Source organism: Bacillus rossius, chromosome 1, assembly GCF_032445375.1.
Source record: "Bacillus rossius redtenbacheri isolate Brsri chromosome 1, Brsri_v3, whole genome shotgun sequence".
Lineage (NCBI taxonomy): Eukaryota > Metazoa > Arthropoda > Insecta > Phasmatodea > Bacillidae > Bacillus > Bacillus rossius.
In genome coordinates, this window is record NC_086330.1 from 29,985,484 (window position 1) to 30,010,116 (window position 24,633).

General features: G+C 37.9%; 1 protein-coding gene across 1 annotated transcript in view; it reads left to right on the forward strand.

Moving 5' to 3' along the window:
- The window catches only part of LOC134533665 (cytosolic carboxypeptidase 1-like), a 246,022-nt gene extending 223,751 nt beyond the window's left edge, over window positions 1-22,271 (forward strand). Inside the window, exons 21-23 of the mRNA XM_063371214.1 lie at window positions 448-624; window positions 5,175-5,299; window positions 21,677-22,271. Coding sequence (XP_063227284.1) covers window positions 448-624; window positions 5,175-5,299; window positions 21,677-21,767 — 393 coding nt within the window. The 3' untranslated portion in view covers window positions 21,768-22,271. The remainder of the gene's footprint in view (window positions 1-447; window positions 625-5,174; window positions 5,300-21,676) is intronic.
- Window positions 22,272-24,633: the final 2,362 nt, after the last annotated feature.

Consider the following 24,633-nt stretch of genomic DNA (forward strand, 5'->3'; position numbering starts at 1 on the left):
TTATTACTCAAGTGCTTGTAGTACTAAGTTATTGGCAGGGTTTTTGTTTCAAGCACTTGTGTGACTCCAAATTTTGTTTTACCGTTACTTATTGAAAATAAACAAATGTATTCTGTAATCCAGCACCAATTGAGCTGCTTGCGTTCACATTTGTTTCGAGTGTAACCCGGCTGTTGGCCATGGCCGCCAGGGAACATCACTGCGCTGCTAGCGTTCTTATTTCGCTCAGAGTACATCATTACTGTAGGTTTTCATTTCAGCACAGTTTTTCCTGCTTTTTTACCAAGTTACAGTTTGCATTTCACAGTTTTACATTTGCACATTTGGTATACCCACTGAAAATTTATCGACGTTCAATAATCAGACATGACTGTGGTCCCAAACGAGCCGGGTCCGCTGCGTGACTTCTGGCATGATGAGGTTATGGTTTTTTTGTCGCGCGCGCAGATGCTGCCGCAGCTGATGCAGCACTTTGCCCCGGCGTTCGCCCTGCCGCTGTGCAGCTTCAAGGTGGAGCGCAGCAGGGAGACGACCGCGCGGGTCACCGTGTGGCGGGAGTACGGGGTCTCCCGCAGCTACACCATGGAGAGCACCTTCTGCGGCTGTGACCAGGGCCAGTACCAGGTGCGATACCTCGGTACGCCGGACCGGGGAGAGCCTGACGGGCGTTCGAACTCGAGACGTCGAGAAGTCGAGAGCTGCGCCACCATTTTCGTGCCTGTGTTCACCCTCATAAAATGACAAAAATAAAATCACAACTCTCTTTGCTAATTAAATCCATTGGCAACCTTACAAGGTTGTACACCTGTGCTCTACAGAGTGTGTTTTGTGTTACAATTCATTGAGAAGACCATGGAACACCCTAAATACGTCAATGACTTTCAATGTATTGATGTTAAGTCATGAAAATGAGCATCTCTAAATTGAAACTTCTGGATCACCTAAAGATAGCAAATAGTTAAAATGTTGATATCATGTTGTAATGAGTGCAATTTGTAAGCTGAAGAGACACATTAACAGCAACAAATAACAATTCTGTGTAGTTCAGTCAGGAATATATTTACACCATATAAATGTTACATTTATAAAATCTTAGACTCTAAATACCTACTCTCTCTGCACAAGGTTGTACTACTATGATGGATCTGTCACTTATCTTAGAGGGAAGAACAATAACTAACACAGATACTATGAGACAGAACAACAGGCAAGCGTCCAAATAATTCCTGAGGGGACCATAGCTCATCCTCACATTGCCCCAAACATTACTTTCACAATGTACGGAAACTCTTTTATATTTTTTCTATGGGATATGGTGGTGATAGGTGTTGAACGTGTGTAGATGTTTAAATGTAAATAAACAGATAATGTGTTGTTTTGTTTACAAACACAGCTCTGGGGGTGGTATGAAAATGACATGTCAATTCACAAGTGGCATCATTACTAAAAAAATTTATGTTGAGTAACAAAAATGCTGACGGGAGACTGTGCTTGCTGGCTTTAAATAAATACCCAAACATAAACCAGCTTGTGACCAATTTATATTTATAATTATGAAGGTTGATGTCAACATTAACAATATAGTAATAAATAACAATTATTTTAAAAATTACATTCGTAAATCAGAATCAGGTAATTATATAGTCTATTGTTGAAAGTCCTCAGAAAAGGTAAGCTGTGACTGGCCAATTTCACAAGAAAACAACAGGAAGATGTTTTTAAGTCTAACAATATCCTGTGGAAAGTTTATGCAATGTTCACACCCCAGTGCAAAATAAACATTGACAACAACAAATTTATGTGGGAAAAAGGGTTCCAGATAGTTCTTCAGGGGTAGAGCACGTTCTTATCTTGGGACCACTGGGGCACCATAACGCATTCCAATTCTAGACTTTGGTTAGTTCAAAGAGTTGAATGGTTCCTATAGGAGCTGTGCCGAATGTCCGATGATTCCCGGAGCAGCGAGAAAGACAAGGGGCCGGTGTGCAACTCCAAACATGCACGCCCGGTCTCAGGCGTCCACGCCTTAGGCCTTACCTATTTCTGCGGTGTCAGATGTCTACCTCTGGTCCTCAACAGGATACTCTGGGCTGTGTGCTGGCCTCCCAGGACGATGTCACACGCAATTCAGTCCGTAGCACAAACAAAATCACAAAGTCCGTAACGCAGACGTCGCGGTAGACACGTGAGGCTCGCGGTGTGCAAAATTCCCGAACAGTTCAGGTTAGTCGGCGAATAGTCAGCTGCATAAACCAGTACAGGAACGATGGTCATTTCGCACGATCTTCAGCGAAATGTAATAATACGCCGCGCGGAGTGATGCGGTTCGACTCTCAGTGACCTCGGCGACTCCTTGAGAAATCACGAACTCGCCATTATATACTAATCTGGGGTGCCAATAATGGCGCCTTTCATTGGCCGCTTCATACGTTCAGGCGGTAAACGAACCATAAAAGTTTTAAAACAATTTTCAATAAAGTTTTTGCGCCTCTATAAAACTCCGAAAGTACTTGAATTTTAAACAGTGATATTACACTTTAAAGTCTTTTTAGTTGTTTTCCAAAATAATAAATGATGAATTTAAACATCAACGATTGCACAAGTGGCGCGCATGCGCCGTCACATGTCTGTTCCTCCCCTTCCGCGCTGCTTCCACCGTCCACACCGTTTCCCCTCTCTCAGTCCAAACGTAAATAAACTGGGAGCCTATTGTTGAAATGTCCACTACTGAAATTTGATTTATAGGACTCCAAACACTTAAATAAATATATATGTGTACCGCTGTATCGGTACAACAAGGAAATAAAGCATGAACACTAATAAGCATACTTGGAAATCAAACAAAGGACATGAAAATGTTTGCCTGCATAAGGCAAATGAAAATTGCATTATAACACTTAAAACAAGATAGACAACAGCTCACGAACCCAATTGGAAATTATAATACAGAGTATACTCAATTTATCCGTGTCCCTCCAGAGCATGCTGCTAGGCTTAAATGTGCAAACTCCTTCCCCCGCACACCCCATCAGCCATTACCTTTACTTCTCTGTGCCTCCAACAGTTGCCGTGCAGCACCGTCCCATACGAAGTACAGAACAGGACAGCCCACGTCCACACTTTCAGTACAGTCTCCTTCAGAATTTGTCCCTGGCTGACGTTGGGTAGTCCCAGGCCCTTCGGGATAATGCAACCTCCAAGTTACAAAAATAGGCTCGGGATGTAAATCAATTATTTTTTCGTGTGGTGCAGGTAGTAAATCAGTGGATAATATTTTTTACAGTTACATCAGTTATATGTTATATGTTATGTATAAAAATGTCAAGAAAAGTCTCAAATTATTTTTTCGCAAGTCAGTAAACACAGTGGCTATATTGGTGACAGGAAGGTGGGAACAAGAGAATTCTATCCTCCCTTTTGCAAAGAACTACAGGAAAAAATGCTGAAACTGTCTTATGCTGTCTTCCCCCCCCTTCCAGCCCCAACATATGAGTACGTATTTGTTTTCTAAGAAATCAAGTAAAATTAAAAACATACTGTATTTATAAATTGCTCTCAAAGTTGAGGAATAAATATTTGCCATATATTAGTACTAGGAATACTATTAATAATGGAATTAGTGCTAACAATTGTAGTGCATGAGATTGTGCACATGTGCTCTAGCACCGACCAAATATTCACTTATAGTTTGTTAAATATTATCTGTAACAAGTTACACATTATCAAAGTTGTTTTACAGATTATACTGTTTTCCTGTACAACATTGCTGGTAGTTTGGTTGCATGAAAGATTTCCCTAGCTCTATGTTGACTTTTAACGTACCTCAGTGCTACGTGAGGTTTGTCCCTACCAGCAACGGTGGAGGGACACGGGAAAGTCATCCTTATAAGTTCTCTGTTGTGCTTTTGATTGAAATATGCTGCATGGTGTTGGATTTTGAAAAGAAATTGACCCTACAACCTATAGTATGGAAGCAACCCAGCTTTTACCTCAAGTGGTTTCGGGAAACCATGTAAAATAAAATTCATGATGGCTGTACCAGGATTTTAACCCAGGTTTACTCGAATGAGAGTCCAGTGTTTTACCACTCTGCCACCTTGCTCCACCTGACTTCACTAATGTCTATGTGGAAGTTCCATCTCTCTAGAATGTAGATGACCAGGGAGGTTCCGCAGCCCTCTGACCCTAGCCACATGAAGGGTTTCGCAGACTCTTCCAGAAAGATGTCGCTCCCACTTCACGAGACACCTGTGCTGAAGCAGGAGGCGCTGCCTTATGCTATGCCTCCAGACTTCTTTATAGGCTTAGAGTAGCACCTGTTCCTGGCGGACTATTGTTTGCCATGTTCTGTAATCCGGTGCCAATTTGAGCTGCTCACGTTCTAGTTCTAGTGGTTCCTGTTGGTTTTAATTTCAGTACAGTGTTTCCTGTTTTCTAGCTTCTTATATTTCATATTTTATGGGTTCATTTCCATAATGAGTTTTTAAAGATAATCAAAGCTCATCCTTTTTTTTTATTACTATTCTTTCAATAGAGTGGCTTATTATTGACGGTTTAAAATATCATTGCTACATATTAATTATTCTTTAGTATTCCTGTTAAAACTAAATTGATGTTCAATAATAGGGCAAAATCAGTAACTTAACATGTTTGTATTCCCAAACATGCCAGAAGAAAGACCTGTCACTGTATTTCTACATCTAGTGCTCCGATGCCAAGCAAGGTACTCAGACGTTTATAGATAAATGGAGAAAACAGCGGGAGGTTGACTGTAAAACAGTATAAAGTCTGACTCTCTGCAAGGTTTCTCTGGCACTGAAGTGACCGACGTGCTCTCTGGCAGACTGCTTGGCAGTGTTGTAGCTCAGCTCTCTGCTCACTGTTGGACCACCTTGGGGGAGGGGGGGGGATGACTGCAGCATCTTCAATCTCCCCAGCAAAGAGCTGGCAACACACTTCCCAGGGGGCAAGACGGCACCCGAGTGAGGTCCTTTAGCAAGTGTGCAGGGCACCACAAACTGCTCAGGATACTCCGAAGATTGGATCAGTCAACATCTAGTGCAACATTAACAATCATCTGGAAAAGAAAATTGCAAAATACTTGTCATTTGTATGGTAGAAAATAACAGATAACTTCAGAGTCGTGTGGTGATTGGATGTGTGTGTTTTAACAGGGCTACCACTTGAGTACCGTGCATCTTCTGGAGGTGGGGGCTAACTTCTGCCAAGCTCTCGCGTGCCTGCAGAACGAGACTTCCTGGAGACTGGAGATGTTGGGTCACAGTCTCAGCTACCTCAGGTTCGCACCTCCTCTCTCTCTCTTTGCACTGTGTAGTTACTTTAGCGCACTTCTGCTGTGGATTTGTCATAAAACCATCTATAAATAGCAAACATATTGTCCAAAATGACTTAATCTTTTAAGTTCATTGTGAATATTTTAAAAAATATTACAAATTATTTTGTTAGCAGTGTTCCTTTAAGGGTGGTCAGGTAAGGTAGCGAATAAGCACTGCTATATTGGGCCACAGCTGTAACCTTACTCACCTGAGGTGCCTCTACACATTTGTTTGTTTACGTTTACATGAGGATAATGAAAGACGACAAAAAACAGGGTCTCTGGTTTACACCTATGGAAAAGTCTTTTTAATTCTGATGGTTGACAAAAACTAAAATGTAAGTGAAAATAAAATGACAGTTGGTTTATAAAACAGCCAGAATAATAAATCCTGGGTTGCTGTAACAGAAGAGTGCAACAACATTGGCTCACTGACCAAGGAGAAACAATTTTTTTTAATTGTCTGTTGTAATAGAATTCCATTCATGATGAAATCCTTAATTTTTCTGATCATATTCATGAAATCCAACCATCAAATGTAATCCTCGATATGTCGCACCATATATGGATAATAGAATGTAAATACTATAAACTATAACCAACCAGTGAAAAAAAATGCTGGTGCGTATGATTGAATATTAAAAGTTATACTTTTTGATTTAATACTAAAATTAAACTAAATAACATCAAAACATTAAAATTTAGTAACAAAATTTTTGTCTTAAAAGAAATTTCATGGCATATATTTGTGTGTGTGTGTGCATGCAGTGCAAATGTGTGCACATGCACACTGTGTGCACGTGTATATGTGAGTGTGTGCACATTTGTGTGTGAGTATGTGTTTGCTTGCATACACATATGTGTGCATGCGTGCATGTGTGTGCACACGTGATTAAAAATATGAGACATAAGCCTACCTTTTAAGAAATTAAAGAACCAACAGATTGAACTAGGTATTAAAAGTTATTATAGACATTACTCATACAAATAACAATAATAATTTTTTCATGAATTATAGTGTTCATAATGTAATAATAAGTTTTATAAAACAGATTTTAAAAATTACCAAAAGTAGCATATAAATGTATTCCCATTCATATATTCGTTCCCAAGTACCATGCACTTTACCACTCTATTACAGAGGCACAACAGTTGTAGTGCAGTAACTATGGTTTTTCAAGGTTGTAATGCTGATTTTCTCAAGTATTTTTTTTAATTTCTAATTATTTCTTGTTATGTCCTTTAAAGTGTACACCGATATGCATGGTATTTCTCCCGATGTTCACAAAAGCAAATATATTTGTGTTCATGCCGCCACATGTGAGTCCGCCATCTGGACGAAGGCAAAATGCTAAAAAAGTGAGCTCTACACATGTGCAATGATTTTGGGCACAGATCGGTTATGGATAGAATACCAAAATCCATTCCCTAAAATTAAATGGACTGAAAATGGCCTATCTAAGAGTTTGGGAGCGGTAATTTACACTAGGAATACATTTGCTGTGAGGCTTTAAATTGATGATAAACTTAATTTTATTTTTTTGACATGAAAAGATTGATGGGTGTATTAGAAAAAAATGAAGGTGGTAAACTACAGCATGAGACTGAACTATTTTGATGTTTGTCATGTGAAATTTAGAGGTAGGAGGTGACTAACAGTTCACAAAAGAATTATTATTGTAATTAATGGTAATTTTATGCAAAGAAAACATTGTTCAAGCTTTACAACCAAATATCTAATATATGTAACAGGGAAAATTTCTTCAAATGAATAGTCATTTAGGTAGTATGACACCTAGTTGTCATATATTCAAATGAACCAAAAAAGAGGTGCTTTTTAAGTCCACTATTGATAATTTCCATTAGCAATTGTCTTTGTAAGGAGCAATTTCATTCAGGTGGAAACAGTATTAATTTGCAGGCCTTCGCACAAGTTGTTTCTATGTCAACATCCAAACGGCCAAGATCTGCGACATAAAGTACACTGGTTCTTTCTATTAGTTGCTACGCTGCTTGTCAAAATTCACAGGCTTCAATCCGATAAAATTTTCAAATACGTAAGCTAACAAAGTTGAAATTATGTAAGTAAATTATTACCTTGACTATTAATTTTTTTTTTTTCACATTTGTCTAAAATGTAATTGGTATGAAGAGTATCATTCGGTAAAGCTTTCTTAATACAACAAATTTTATTTTCTACATGAAAAGTAAAGTTATCATACACCGTCCAAGCTGTCAATTTTATTATTTTTTTGTTTTGTCTCTAACTGGGAAATACTATAGCGAAAAATCAAATCCCACAGCACACATTTTATTTTTAAAAAAATATATACACAGAGTACTTAAAACTGAAACATTTTGAAAGGTAAAGTAACTCATTTTTGATGCATGGTCTATCTTCCACTTAGCTGGATATTTTTATTTTCATTTTAGCTAATGAACTACCTAATTAATGTTCAAACCTCAGTTAAAAGATGATAATAATAATCCATGTTAAAGCCATATTTCACGGATTTTTTTATTTTTCCATGTAAAAGAGTTGGGCATGGACACTTTCAAATTGTTAATTCAGGGCTTTTGTGTACTAATTTTTTGGTTAACTATCAATTTTTTCCCTAAAGAATTGTATTTGATGTGATCTGTACAAAATGCCCAACAAAATAGCTTATTATGAAAGCGATAAATCAATTGCCGAATGTTTGCTGTAATCATTAGAGTTGCTTGAATTAGACATTATTATTTCGATAAAAACCACAATTAATCTCTCAATGGAAAAATTTCGGATTTTGTGAATTGCTAGTTTGAAACTTAATCTGTAAAATAAAATCAGTTTTGATTTTTTAAGTAATTTGCAACACCCAAAAAATATCCAATTTTGCAACACTGATTTGTTATATGTCAGTTGCCCACAACACTCTTCTCTTGGACTGTACAGTAGTTGTGCCTGTGTTGTACGCACCCCACTGGCACCCCTTGCTGTTAGGCCCCCTGTCTCCCCTCCCCCCTTGGGCATCAGTAGGCTGCTATCTGACCTTGAAATTAGTCACACAAAATAAACACTTCTCAAGGTTCAAGGGACAGAGTGAGCGTTAGTAGGAAGAAGTAATGTGAAGTGAAGTTTGTGGAAATAAATGCAATTTTTATTTTATGTATTAAATTTGCTCTTCGAGGTTTTTTTCATATCAAAGTATTAATAGATAAACAAATCCTGGGCAAACCCTAGGCTTCTCGTCCACGGAAATGAAACAAACACGCGAAAGCTGCGAACGAGATATGGAGGAAAAAAATAAAAGTAAGCAATATTGATAATGAGGAAGAGGGGTAAGCAAAAATATATTAATAAGCTGAGTTTAATCAAAATACAATAATACCTATTTAATTTTACGTGAAACAATACAGTTTAATATTTGATGTAATACATTTCTATTTTATGTCCTTGAGTTTTGTCGAAGAAAGAATTTGAAATAGGTACTATGTTAAAGTTAATGTCTTCCCCAATGCGAATTGGATTTTAAAAAGTAAAATTAAACGCATATTGCAATTTGAGTATTGCACTGTGTTGCTTCAAACTTAGAGCTGAGAGCTTATTTCCCCATACAGTTTTAATAAACTTTCAGTTGGTTTTACTTGTTTGTTTATTGTAGTTATGTATATAGAGTTATATATTTAATAAATGCAATTTTATAATCGTTTTCAAGCTGGCTAACATTGTGTAATCGGTAGAACGCCAGCTTATAACGCAAGAGGTAGTGGGTTCGAATACCGGCTAGATTTAGTTTTTTTGTGGACATATTAATAAGTAATCCCCTCCCATAAGCAATGCAGCTAGATAATGTAAACAGCTGAAACAATTTGATATAACTTCTGCTAACAACATGGATATAAATGGTAGTACACTTCGCAGGAAATTTTTTTTCTTTTTTTTTTTTTTTTTGATTCTAACGTACGATTAACGAATTTCCAATTTTTTTAAAATTATTTTCTGTATATTGTGTGTGACGCTACTTTCCTATTTATACTGACAAAACAAATTCGGAGACTTTTAAAATAGATTGAAGAGTTTTAACCGAAATAAAAATCTAAATGTATTTAGCAAACCTGTGCGTGTTGAACCTCGAGGCCACTAACTTTGCTGAGACCTGTCAACGAAATTTGCTAGGTAGGTGGTTATCGGACCCCACATACATATGTCTTCCCCTCTCCTTATTCAGTTTTTTTTATTTCCATGAGTCATGTACTTAAAAATGTGTAGCCAGCTTTTCTAACACTGTTTCAGCTACTCCAATGCTTACAGTGGGTGTATGTAGTATTAGTCTTCAACCATCTAATCTGTGTCCAATCGAAAAAGCAGCAGATCGTTACAGTATTTTGAAAACGTTGTTGAAACAATTTGTATTATTGTTGTACTACCATCTGTTACTGTAGCTGTTATTTTGTTCACGATGTCACCTCAAAATCGGGTTTGTTGTAGGTACGAGGGTTATTTTTTTTTCAACCTCCGATCGGCTGTAATATAAAAAGGGAATGAATTGGGAAATTATTATTAATGTCAAAAGAAACGTACATCTTTACTCTATTTTTCCACATAATCACCGTGCAGATTGAAGCATTTGTCGTACCGATGCACCAGCTTTCCAATACCCTCTACATAAAATGATGCCTCCTGCCTATTCAGCCACGTTTTAACAGTGCTCTGCAGTTCATCATTGGTGTTGAAGCATCGTCCTTCAAGCCACACTTCAAGTGTGATTAGTGTTTCATTTCTCCATGGCATGCCCATTAATCGATACCCTAATAGCTCGTACACGAATCGACACGTCTCGTAGTGTTTACCCCCTTCCACCAACCATGTGGAGCGGCCAACTCACACCTCAGTTGAAGCTTGGTTATGGGAATGTCAACATGGCTGCAACGATAAACTGTACGGCGAAATGCGAGCTGCGTGGAGTCATCCGTTTCTTATAGGCAGAAGGGCACACCAATGATGAACTGCAGAGCACTGTTAAAACGTGGCTGAATAGGCAGGAGGCATCATTTTATGTAGAGGGTATTGGAAAGCTGGTGCATCGGTACGACAAATGCCTCAATCTGCACGGTGATTATGTGGAAAAATAGAGTAAAGATGTACGTTTCTTTTGACATTAAAATAATTTCCCAATTCATTCCCGTTTTTTTATTACAGCCGATCGGAGGTTGAAAAAAAAATAACCCTCGTACCTACAACAAACCCGATTTTGAGGTGACATCGTGAACAAAATAACAGCTACAGTAACAGATGGTAGTACAACAATAATACAAATTGTTTCAACAACGTTTTCAAAATACTGTAACGATCTGCTGCTTTTTCGATTGGACACAGATTAGATGGTTGAAGACTAATACTACATACACCCACTGTAAGCATTGGAGTAGCTGAAACAGTGTTAGAAAAGCTGGCTACACATTTTTAAGTACATGACTCATGGAAATAAAAAAAACTGAATAAGGAGAGGGGAAGACATATGTATGTGGGGTCCGATAACCACCTACCTAGCAAATTTCGTTGACAGGTCTCAGCAAAGTTAGTGGCCTCGAGGTTCAACACGCACAGGTTTGCTAAATACATTTAGATTTTTATTTCGGTTAAAACTCTTCAATCTATTTTAAAAGTCTCCGAAGTTGTTTCGTCAGTATAAATAGGAAAGTAGCGTCACACACAATATACAGAAAATAATTTTAAAAAAATTGGAAATTCGTTAATCGTACGTTAGAATCCAAAAAAAAAGAAAGAATTTCCTGCGAAGTGTACTACCATTTATATCCATGTTGTTAGCAGAAGTTATATCAAATTGTTTCAGCTGACGTTTACATCAAGTTGTTTCAGCTGTTTACATTATCTAGCTGCATTGCTTATGGGAGGGGATTACTTATTAATATGTCCACAAAAAAACTAAATCTAGCCGGTATTCGAACTTGCTACCTCTTGCGTTATAAGCTGGCGTTCTACCGCGCCGCTCGGCTCGGAGCGGCGTGGTGGAGGTAGCTCCCCATAAGCCAGTCTAGGAGCAAAGTCCAGGCGTGCGCAACACTATCCTGTGCGCGGCGCGACATTTCTGGTCCTGTTTCTCCCATTTTGGCTCGCTCTTGGAGAATGATGATGGCGCTGTTTGTCACGTGTTATTGTTCTTTAGTGCGTTTAGTGCGACGTTTAAAAAGTTTGTTTTAACTACTAAGTTAAGTTACTCGTTATGGCCTTGAGTAAGTTAACAGTCTCGGACATAAAAACACTGGTGTTTCTAATTTGTCATTGGAAAGGAAAATACATCAAAAAAGAAATTTCATGTGCAAGTTTTGTTTCAGTGATTGCAGACAAAACGACAGACATATCATCTTTATTTCAATTGGTTATAGTTTTTCGCTATGTGTCACCTAACGGGCAAGCAGTAGAACGATTCTGGCAGTTAGTAAATCCTCCAGGAAATGATGCTGCGTCAATCGCAGAATGTATTCGCATTGTTTTGGAAAGTATTGTTGACAAACCCGAGAAACTGATAACTCAGAGTTATGATGGGGCTAGTGTAATGAAGTAGGCATTACATTGGTGTTCAGGCCATTATTCAACAAAATTATATTTATGCACATTACGTGCATTGTTATGGGCATCAGTTGAATTTAATTGTGGCACAATCTACAAGCCAAAACCAACAAGTCCGTGTATTCTTTTCCAATTTGAGTGATATAACTAACTTCTTTAGCCACTCACCACAGAGAATTGCTGTTCTTGATGGCGTTGTTGGCAGGAGAATTCCTCATGCTTCTTCTACAAGATGGAATTTTAAGAGTCGTACTGTTAACACGGTGTACGAGTACAGAAAACAACTGATTGAATGTATGAACGAAATTGAGTCGTCATGCAGGCAGTCAACAACAATCAACCAGTCGGGAGCTATTCGGCGCATGTTGAATGATCCAGTGTTTGTATTTTGGCTGACAGTTTTTCACAATATAATGCCACACGTAGACATTTTCTTTAATCAGCTACAAAAAAGGAGCATCGATGCCGATAGTCAGGGAAAATGTTGACAGTTTTAGACTTTCATTTGAGAAACAAAGAGAGAATATGGATAAAATGAGAATGTGAACTGAAATGTCGGTGCCAGAGCAGCATTCTAAAAAAAGGAAAGTGGAAGATGTTCATGTAAATAGAACTGTTGCAGCCAAGTAAGTATGTGTTGTGATTACTAATCAATTAAAGGAGAGGTTTTCTTTCACAACATGTTATTCTGCGGTTTGCCTTTTTGATTCCGAAAACTTCCAGGAATATAAGCAATTTCCTGTTCATATTCTTCAACAAACAACCAAAACGTATCCTTTCTTGGATGAGGCTCGTTTAAAAACTGAGCTAGCAGTAATTTACAAGCGACACGACTTCCGAGATATGGATGGATCAGCTAGTCTTCTGCAGTTTGTCCTTGAAAACAATTTACAGACCACGTTTACGGAAACACACAAATTGTTACTTATTATTTCAACTGTTCCGATGACTACAGCTGAAGCTGAACGATGTTTCTCAACCCTGAAGAGGATAAAAACATTTTTAAGTAGTACAATGTGTGAAGACAGACTCAGTGTGTTAGCCATGCTTTCAATTGAAAAAGACATGATAAACAAAATACCAAATTTTATTGTCATGGTCATTGAATTATTTTCTTCTAAAAAACATAGAAGGATAGATTTAGTTAATAATAACTGCACTTAAGCATTTCAATTTCAATAATATTCTAAATAATATCCTCACATAATGTTTTTCTATGTTGTTAAAACCAGAGTTCATCAATTGTTAAACATCATTTTTAGGCGAAATGAATTGTTCAGCTCATTTTACAGTGAATTGTTCAGATTCGTTTCAAGTTAAGATGTATATAGTGATGCTCAAAGAATGTTCTCTCAAAGGAAAAGATTAAAAACTAAATTAAATTTGTGAATACCATATTTTTATATTACTATTGTACTACTGTAATTATATTTAGTGCTTAAGGAAAGTAAGTTCAAAGGAAAAGTATAAACTACCGGTAATTCAAATTTTGTATAAGTCAATGCTGTAAATATTGTAAATGTAATGCTGTTGTAAATACAATATATCTATTTATATATAATTACCAACAAAACAATGGATAAAATGATAGACCTTATTTAAAACTGGTCATATCAATAACACTCTTGCTAGCAAACTGTATCCGAATTTTGTGTAGTTTACATTGTATGGTAATCATTTGTATTTATTTTAAAAATACTTCACACTGCATAATTTAACATTTGCTATATTATCAGTGTGAGCAGCATATCCGGTGGCTATTTTGGAGGTAAAAACTTCACTTCGGTGATCCTTTATATAAAGAGCCCAAAGCTGTGAACCCCCATTTTCAAAAGGCACCAGCCGCCACAAACCATCGTAATGATAAGTACCTAAAGAACATTGTTTGTCTTTGTTTGTCGTGTTTGTTTTGTTACGTTTCTCTGTGTGCGTAGCCGGGCCACACATACAACGTAACATCTTTGCAGAATAGCATATTAGATCATATCTTATAGCTGTGCTCTGATTTTGTTGTGTATGTAAATCTTTTAATTTTCTAAGAAATGTATTATCTTGCTTTGTTTTATAGTACTCTTCTAGTTTTGCTTCAGTGAGTATTTTAAGAAAGCATCTATCATTTGGTAGGACTGTGGCCAACCCCCCTTATACCGGGGTAGTTAAACACGTCCGCACCCGCCACGCCAGTCCTGTATACGCGTCTCCACTGACATAGTAAAATTAAATTAAATAGACGCGCATGGACTGGCTTAAAATTTGGCCAGTGCGCAAAAGGAATCATTATCGTACTAAATTGACCGACAGCCCTGCCAAACTTATTGTGATAGTTATAATATATATAATGAAGTACCAGAAATAAAATGACCAACATTAAGTACTGTAAAAAAGGAAAGGAACCTATAAATTCAATTCGTGATACCATTTAAATTGCTATAATTAAATTTAACGTACGTTGGTGACATTTGCATACAAACACACTTACACTATACTTAAAATAAACCAAAGTCCCATAAAGTCTATTACGGAGGAGGGGAGGGCGGAAAAACAAAATAGTGACGTTCTCCAGTCTAGATAGTTCTACCAGCAATTTCCATCGCCGCACTCTGTTTTTAAACACGTTGCCCGCAAGTCAAACCAGCCGAACAAAAAGTACAAATCCAGTTCTCGCACTTACTTGTTCTAGAAGCATACCTCTGTATTCGGTGTCCGCCGGGGTCGGATGTAAATCCCGCTCACCTTTTAGCGCCTCTAGCATCGCGCTACATTGATGGCCAGTGCACTAGGCCCACGATATCGCATTCTCATACCCCTCCACTGGTGTTACTTCGCCGAGGGTGTCGTGGCATTACCGTCATCTTCAATATTAATCACGTAACGTAACACTCGTAGCTCATCGCTGAAAAGCCAATTCTCGTCTCTCCCGGATAGTTCTGCGGCCCGTGGTCAACACACACTCCTCGTCAAAACAGCTGGCCGCCGCCTCCCCTTCTCACGTCAGCTGACGTCACTCCCCTCCTCTACTGCCACCCCTCACTCCGCTCGATCGTTCTGGTTATTTCTAGTGGTTGCCACTACCGAATAAGAATAATAAGCGTACAACAAAACAATAAATAAAACAATTTACTCATCTTAAAACAAACTTTACGCACCATAAAAGTTATAATAAAAATCAAGACGACTGAGGCCGCCACAAATGGCCTCAACCACCCCGACAAAAAAAAACTAAAAAAAAAATAACTTCCTTGAGCCCTTTAACTATCAGGTCCGCGACACGTAAAGCCACCCAAAGAAACACGTACAAGAGAAGAAAGAAACGCGAAAAGACTAGGAAAGAAACTAGAAAAACTTGCAAACAGTAAGTAGACTCGAAAGCACAAAGAAAGGGCAAAAAGCACGACCTACAGCCAAAGTCTCAAAATAGTTTTACATCACTCAAAAAAACTAAATTGAAAATTAAACGAGAAAAGTACTAAATAAATTGATTATTACAGAATAATAACTTAGAGTTTATAAAATCGGAAATTACAGTAAAAGCTTTAAAGCTACGATCCTAAAGGGTACTAACTTCCAAAAAAACCATTCGGAAAACAAACCCTTTTAAACAAGTGCTGTAGCAATCCAAAAAATCTTATCAAAAATATACGTATATAAAATGGCAAAAGCAAATATAAATGTTAAAGGCAAAACGTATCCTAAACATTACATACTAAAATCTAAATTTTTAAAACATCAAAAAAGATAACAATAAGTTTATGCCACATAGTTCCTTAACTTATTAAGGCAAACATTACAATGTAGATTCTTTAACAATTAAAGACACAGCGAACTCATTTTACTGCCTTTAGATGGCTAATGTGAGCCTTCTTTACTCTTAAGTTCTCACCTACTTTCTGTAATAAGACCGTCACTGGCCCCAAAAATTTGATTATCCGATAAGGCCCACCAAAGGCAAATTCCAACTTGGCGGTACGGAATTTACTTTTATCACTCAAATGATGTTCACGACACCACACCTTCTCCCCCACCGCGAAAGGATTTGGAGTCCGACCTTGATTATACTGCGAGCAAATCTTCTTTCTAGCCTTTTCCGAATTCATTGCTACATCTGTCCATACCTCTTCCAAACGTCTGGGACTATGAATACTCAAAGTTTCCGGGTGTATTCCCCATACATTTAACAGAGGATGGCTCAAATCTCTCCCTAAAAACACCGCGGGCGTATGTTGGGTGGAGTCGTGTTTATTCAAATTAAAGGCCATGTTCAAAAATTGCAGATTTTCATCCCATCTCCTATGCTCCTTTTGACTAAAAATAGTTAAAGCAATCTTATTATTTTTATTTACTCTCTCCACCTGGTTCGAATTGGGGTAATAAGGGCTCGTAGTGAAGTGTTTGATACCCCAACTAAAGCACATTTGCTCAAAAACCTGGCTTGTAAAATAGGTGGCATTATCAGTCACTAAACTTTCAGGAGCACCAAACAAACCCCATACTCTCTCAATTAAAGCACTGATTACACGGCCGCTAGAAGTACCTCCCAAAGGTAAAAAAAAACAAAACTTACTAAACCCATCAACCAAGTTCATCAAGTATACATTTCCTTTTAACGACCTAGGTAAAGGCCCAAAGATATCCAGAAAGACACGTTCCCATGGACGTTCAACCCTTTCCACCGCATATTCGCCAATTTTAGTGGTACGTGGCTGTTTTGCGGCCTGACAGACCCGACAACTTTTGACATACTTTTCCACATCTTCCTTCATATCGGGCCAATATAAGGACTCGGAAATCTTCACTAAGGTTTTCTGTATTCCCCCATGTCCTCCTACCACAGAATCATGATAATACCGTAGAACTAAATTTACTACTGATTGGGGCACAAAAGCCTTCCTCTTACCATCTTTCACATAATATAACAATCCCTTAAAAAAAACAAAATTCTTATACCATGATTCTAATATTCCTTTCTTAATTTTCTTTACTTCCTCATCCTCCTCTTGCCACTTGCGTAAGTCTACAAAACTTTCTGGAAATTGCCCCAATACATTGCAACATTCATCATCTACTACCCCTTCTTCCTCATCCTCATCCCCTTTCTGAATAGGTTCATTCGATTCCTCCTCTTGCAGTCTTTCAGCCTCATACATCCTAGATAAGGCATCGGCGACAGGATTCTCGTTTCCTTTAATGTGCTTAATCTTAAACCTGAATCTTGTTAACCACATTACCCATCGACCTATTTTTTCTAGTTGACGAGGATGGGTAAACAACCATGTAATAGCTTGATTATCGGTACACAGATCAAATTCATCATGCTCAATAAAATTTTCAAAACGCTCCAGGGCGTAAATGCATGCCAATGCCTCTTTCTCGTATACACTATATTTCTGCTCGTGTTTATTGAGCGTACGGCTTATATACATCACAGGTTGTAATCCTTTCTCCCCTTCTTGTAAAAGCACCCCCCCTAAGGCAAGGCTCGAAGCGTGTACCTGTACTACAAATTTTTTGCTAAAATCGGGCAATGTCAAAACCGGAGGATTAGCGATAGCTCTTTTTAACTCTCTGAAGGCGTCATCCTGCTCTTTACCCCATTCAAATACAACTCCTTTCTTTTTTTGGGTGATTTAGAGGACTGCTTAATTCAGCAAAATGGGGGATGAAACGACTAAAAAACCCAATCATTCCAAGAAACCTCATCACCCCCTTTACATTTTTAGGTGGGGGAAATTTCACAATTGGGGCTATTTTTTGGGGGTCCATCTCCATCTTTCCATCTCCTGCGATAAAACCTAGAAAGTGTATTTTCTTTTGCGCCCAACAAATTTTTTCGGGGTTCAAGGTGAAACCTGCTTCCCTTAGTTTACCAAGTACGACACACAAATGTTCCAGGTGTTCATCAAGGGAATTTGAATATATGCATATATCATCTAGAAAGCTCATGGCAAACTTATATTGTACATTCTGAAGTAGTTTCCCCAATATTCTAGATAAGCATTGCGCACCAAAATTCACCCCAAAAGGCACCCTCTTCCACTCATAGTGCCCCCACGGGGTTACAAAACCTGTGTACTTTTGACTAGCGGGTTGCAGCAAACATTGATGAAAGGCAGCATTCAAATCTAGAATGGTAAAATATTTGGCTTGGCTTAAATATTGGAAAATAACCTCAATTTTAGGCATGGGGAAAGGATCTACCCGGATCTTTTGGTTCAACATTCTATAGTCAAGAACCAAACGATATTCACCGGGTGTTTTCTTTTTCACTAAAAAGGCCGGAGAAGCATAGGCGGAGTTAGATTCGGTTATGATATCTTGTTTAAGCAAGTCCTTAATTATAGCCCTAAAGGCTTGCATTTTAGGTGGGGCGCATTGGTAAGGGGCACACTTTACTGGGACTTCATCGGTGACTTTAATTTCATAAGGCTCCATAACACACTTTCCTACTTTCTTGGTAATAACGTCCTGAAACTCATTAATAATACCCTGAATTTTCTCAATTTCTTTTTCACTAAGCCTTTCTCTCGCCCCTTCAATTCCACCACAAATCACCTTTCTTTTCCCCAAGGGTTTCACTAAACCTACTTTAAACCGGGGCTCAAAACCAAAACACAACTGTTGTTTCTTACAATCGATTACAGTTCGGGTGTCGCTTAAAAAATCCAAACCTAAAATCATCTTACAAATAAGGTCGGGGATTACATAAAATTCACGATCCCATGAAAATTTCTGAATTTTATTATGCAATTTAACCCTCCTATTACTTTCTCGGACTTTCCCATCAGCTAGCTGAATGGTTATCCCCTCCTCAATAAGGTCACTTCCCTTTTTAACTAATTTGTTTTGTTTACAATGCTGATAAAACTCCCAACTTATGAAACTCTTACTCGCTCCCGTATCGACTAAGGCCTTTATTGACTCTGGGCCCACTTTAACAGAGACATAGAAATTGTTAGATTCCCGCATTACCATTACCCTATGCTTATCTTTAAATCTAAAAAGATTATCCTGCCGTTTTAGCCTACACTTCGGCGACCTATGGCCGCTTTTCCCACAATAGCCACATAATTCACATTTCCGCCGCTGTTTACTACATTCTTTACGAAAATGTCCAAATTCTCCACAATAATAACAAATAACCTCTTTATTATTATTGTTACTGTTATTCTTAATATCCCCGTGCCCCATAGATCCCTTTGAACGCCGCCAACAAAACTGTACCAAATGCCCTTTTTTCATACAAAAGACACATTCTTTTTTACTGCTCTCCCCATCTCTGTAATGATTATTGCCTTTAATCACTTCAACCTGATTTTTAATCCCTCCCATACAAACCATAGGATCAGGAACCGACTTGGAGTAAGGATCCTGACCTGTCACTCTCGCATACTCTTCCTGTACAAATTTTATATTATCGACCTCTACAGCCCATTCATGTAATTCTTCTAAATTCCGTGGCCTCTTAATAAAAGCACATTCTCTCCTTATATCCGGACGCATGTTTTCAATAATCATATCAATGATTTCCACTTCAGAAAATTCTACCCCAAACAATTTTATATTTTGTAACACATCCAACATAAATACAGTCACCTTCTCGTCGGGTTTCTGAAAACGTCCAACCCGTTTGTGTATTAATCCCAACTTGACCCGCTTAGGACATAAATTCCGCCATAATAACTCTTTAACCTTTTCCCAACATAACTTATCTTTTATGCCACGCGTAATAATATGACGCGCTAACCCATAGCTTTTACCAGTTACGCTTCTCAACAACTGCGAATCATTTTCAAAAATATAACTTTCTTGCACCCGATCCACTTCCCAGCAAAACCTAATTAATTCATCAATCGTATTTTCTTTCAACACCGGAAACTTATCTAAGTCTTTACCAAAAGAATCACACACAATCCGGCCAGCCAAATCCTCCGCGGGGGGTTCTACCGCACATGCAGATACCAACATATCTCGCTCCTTTTTTAAATTATACTCCCCCCATAGCAATTCTAAAAACGGTACATCATCATCAGCTGTTACATTTAATCCCGCTTCCCGTAAACATACCACCAAATCTTCACGTTGCAAACTTGAATTCAAAGGTTTATTTGAGGTAGCCATTATGCTGGAAAACGTAATTCTCGCTATTACTGCAAAAACCAATAACAAGACTGCCGTAGCAGAGTGGCGCACTTGTGGCCAACCCCCCTTATACCGGGGTAGTTGAACACGTCCGCACCCGCCACGCCAGTCCTGTATACGCGTCTCCACTGACATAGTAAAATTAAATTAAATAGACGCGCATGGACTGGCTTAAAATTTGGCCAGTGCGCAAAAGGAATCATTAACGTACTAAATTGACCGACAGCCCTGCCAAACTTATTGTGATAGTTATAATATGTATAATGAAGTACCAGAAATAAAATGACCAACATTAAGTACTGTAAAAAAGGAAAGGAACCTATAAATTCAATTCGTGATACCATTTAAATTGCTATAATTAAATTTAACGTACGTTGGTGACATTTGCATACAAACACACTTACACTATACTTAAAATAAACCAAAGTCCCATAAAGTCTATTACGGAGGAGGGGAGGGTGGAAAAACGAAATAGTGACGTTCTCCAGTCTAGATAGTTCTACCAGCAATTTCCATCGCCGCACTCTGTTTTTAAACACGTTGCCCGCAAGTCAAACCAGCCGAACAAAAAGTACAAATCCAGTTCTCGCACTTACTTGTTCTAGAAGCATACCTCTGTATTCGGTGTCCGCCAGGGTCGGATGTAAATCCCGCTCACCTTTTAGCGCCTCTAGCATCGCGCTACATTGATGGCCAGTGCACTAGGCCCACGATATCGCATTCTCATACCCCTCCACTGGTGTTACTTCGCCGAGGGTGTCGTGGCATTACCGTCATCTTCAATACTAATCACGTAACGTAACACTCGTAGCTCATCGCTGAAAAGCCAATTCTCGTCTCTCCCGGATAGTTCCGCGGCCCGTGGTCAACACACACTCCTCGTCAAAACAGCTGGCCGCCGCCTCCCCTTCTCACGTCAGCTGACGTCACTCCCCTCCTCTACTGCCACCCCTCACTCCGCTCGATCGTTCTGGTTATTTCTAGCGGTTGCCACTACCGAATAAGAATAATAAGCGTACAACAAAACTATAAATAAATAATTTACATACACCATTAACTAGTATAATATTATAAATAATAATATAAAACAATTTACTCATCTTAAAACAAACTTTACGCACCATAAAAGTTATAATAAAAATCAAGACGACTGAGGCCGCCACAAATGGCCTCAGGACTTTGTGCCTCTCGAACAAGAACAACAATGAAATATTTTATAGCATGTTATATCCAAGAATACGAGTGTTTTCTCTTCCTCCCCCCCCCCCCCATACTTTTTCCTCTTTCTCTTCCTCCCAAGAGCTTCTGGATCCATAATTGTCAACATTCTATTGTTTATGTTTTGTTAGAGTATTAAAAATATTTTAAATTGTGGGTATTTTAAATCTCTGATGTTATTGTATTTACTTATACAAAAAAAAAATACTTTGGTGAACAGAGCATCTATAAAAGGAACTCAAATGAGATGGACTTCTTTCATTCAAATAAGTTTATGGAGGATTTAAACTCCTCATTTGGTAAATGAACTTCAGTTGACCAAAGCTTTCTTTGCCACTGAAACCAGCTGATGTGTGACAATATGAGTGCCTGTCTGTGTTTCCACTGATGTGTGTTGCAACTGGTTGTTGTAGTATTGCTGGCGCCGAAGAGAGTGTTGGGGACGCAGGTGTTGACTCGCCGCTGGCAACTGAATCCAGTGATGATGACTTTTTCCAAAATTAAATTTAACCTTTCATTATTTTTTTCACTGCAATTGTTACATTTATTTCATAATATCTTGCATTACTAGCTCCATTTGTTGGTTTGAACTTCCCGCAAAAAATTACAAGTATATTTTTATTTTATTTTTGTTTGTGAGTATTGTTTTATCTTTATATTGTAACTAAGAATGTTGGTTATTTGTGTAAAAAGTATATTAAATGTGAATATATTTTAAATAGAGATTAAATTACTATTTTTAGTGACTGAGAGGCTGTTTAGTATTATATACTTTTGAAGATGTTTTAGTTAAATAAATTTAGAACAGTAATAAGAAAGTAATAAAATGAATTTAAAATGAATTTTCTGTTCTAACATTTCCTAAGAACTTGCAATGTTTCTTTCATACATGTTTTGTTCATTTTAGTAGTGACTTAGGTAATCATAGTCATAGGCTGGAATAAACATGTTCACTGTAAAGCAGGATTTTTGTTTTACTGTATCTTTAATAAACTAAATCATAAATTGTTTAGTCGTTTGTGTTGATGGTGCCTTTCTCAGTCACTACTACCCCTTTCCATTTATGACAAGTGACACATCAGGAAGAGAGCTGAAGGCGTACAATGCAAGACTGTTATAGCAGAGTTTATGTATGAATGAAAGGAATTGTATCAGGCTTCCTTCTGATTTTTTTTTTAATCTGGGGAATTTACCTACTAATTGTTTGTGTTTAGATCTTTGTAAAGGAAAATTTAAAGGAAAAAACACATTAGGTATTTGTTACAAAGGCTGAGACTGAAGAGTTATGTTGTAAATATACGTCAGGTAGTGAGTTATATTGTCAATATAAAGCTTACATCGGTTTTAAACTGGCTACTTCCACCAGTTCCCCCACCCATTCCACTTTCTCTGTAAGATTCCTTCCTCAAGCTTAACAGTCGCCCCTCTTTTCCCCAACCCTCCCCTCTTTTCCCTAACCCTCCCCTCTTCAGCTCACTATACCTTCCTGTCCTAATCCAACCACATCTCTACTGTTACAGCTATATTAATACCATACACTTCCACTCTGCCCAAAAGCTGTCACATTTCTGATAAATTCTCCTTCATTTCATCGTAGCCACCCTGATGGTCCAACTGTCTCTAATAGCCTCTTAGTACCTATCAACAGCCCCTTCTGTGTTTCTTTATGAAATTGTCAGTTTCCCCCAGGCTTGCTTTCCTCCCCCTTGCTGTGTCTACCAGGCCACCCCTCCCTTTGCTTCCACAGCTGCCACTATTTCATTACTTTCAGAAACAAACAAATTAACATATTATCGAAAGTCACGCGACACACAGTAAAAATGAACAGTTTTGGTAAAATGTGTGGTAGATGCTGCTATGCCAAATGCCAAAGATGTAATGATACACAAGATTGCTACTCATAAAAAGCAGTACATATTACAAAAGTGTGGACAGCCTGCATCAACACTATTGATAACACACTCTTAACCTATTTTAGATGGGATAGAAACAGATGCGACTTTATCACACTGGAAACCACATTTTTTTTCAAATAAATACGTATTTACCTATTAATCATGGAAGTTGCTACAAAAAATAGAGCTGTGCCGATACGAATCGGCAGAAGCCGATTTGGCCTATATTTATTTCAATCTACGTTTCTGCAGATTCACAATACGCTTGTTAATTTTCTGGCAATATTATTGCAAAATGAAAGAGCCTGTCATAACCTAAAAATCCACCAGTACCCTTATCACTTTTCACAGTACTACATACTTTGATCATCATTTCTTAACTAAATGTGCCAGCCATACATATCAACATCCTATATTTTAATAATGCTCTTGAATCTAATACTTCATAAATAAAAAATGTTAGTAACATGGCAAAGTTAGATAAGAACAAAAACTTGCTTTATTTAGAGCATGGCTATCACTACAAACAACAGGAAATACCAAATTTCTTTAACGGCAAAGAAATGTTCGTAAGATCGTGACGGAGACATATTTTAATTTTAATTAACGTACGTAAAGTTTTTAAAACTGAATTAAAAAACCAAATAATATAGGACTTAATATAAATTACTTTTACTGTTTCCCGTGAAAAGCGACCACATGAAATGCACTTCCGTATAAATGATCGGTACTGTAAATCAATATATTTCATATATGTAATTCAAGTTTTATTGCTAGTCATTACATATTTGATGAAATTATTTGGAAACAAATAAGATTACTCTATATTCCTATAGTCAGACAGGTTGGCTAGTGGTTAGAGTTAGTGGCAAGTAAGCCAATGGCACAGGTTCGTTTCCTGGTTGGGTCGGGAATTATTCATTTGTGGAAAATTTCCTTTTTGGGGACTGTCCCCAGGGTCATTGAGAGAAACCAAGTGCCCCGTCTCTAATACTTTATGTATCACTTTTAAAAACACCGCATTAAAAAATATCTAAATACTGTAAACATTACCGTGGCCATAACTATGAACATCTGTGTGTATTGCATAACTTGTAAGGTTTTCTATGAATTATATTAACAACAGACATTTAATTTCATTCTATCGGGATGAATTCAAACTTAAAAACAAATCTCGAAAATCAGCTGGGCCCTGGGGATTCCCCTCCTTCTCGATGACTCTGGCTGTCCCTTCACCTTCATGTTACCCATGCTATGAAAGGCAGTGGCAAATCACCACTGAGTCATTTCGCCTATCCACCTCAAATCACACCATGGCCATTATTTTTATAAGTGCTGCAGATGATTCACAAAACAGATACATAATCCACCTGCGAATAATCAAGAGCTGACTATGCATGGCAATCTCTGAGTAACACCAGGGGGTCAACACTTTGGAAAGTCAGGAAATTAACTTATCACCCTGGAAAAGTCAA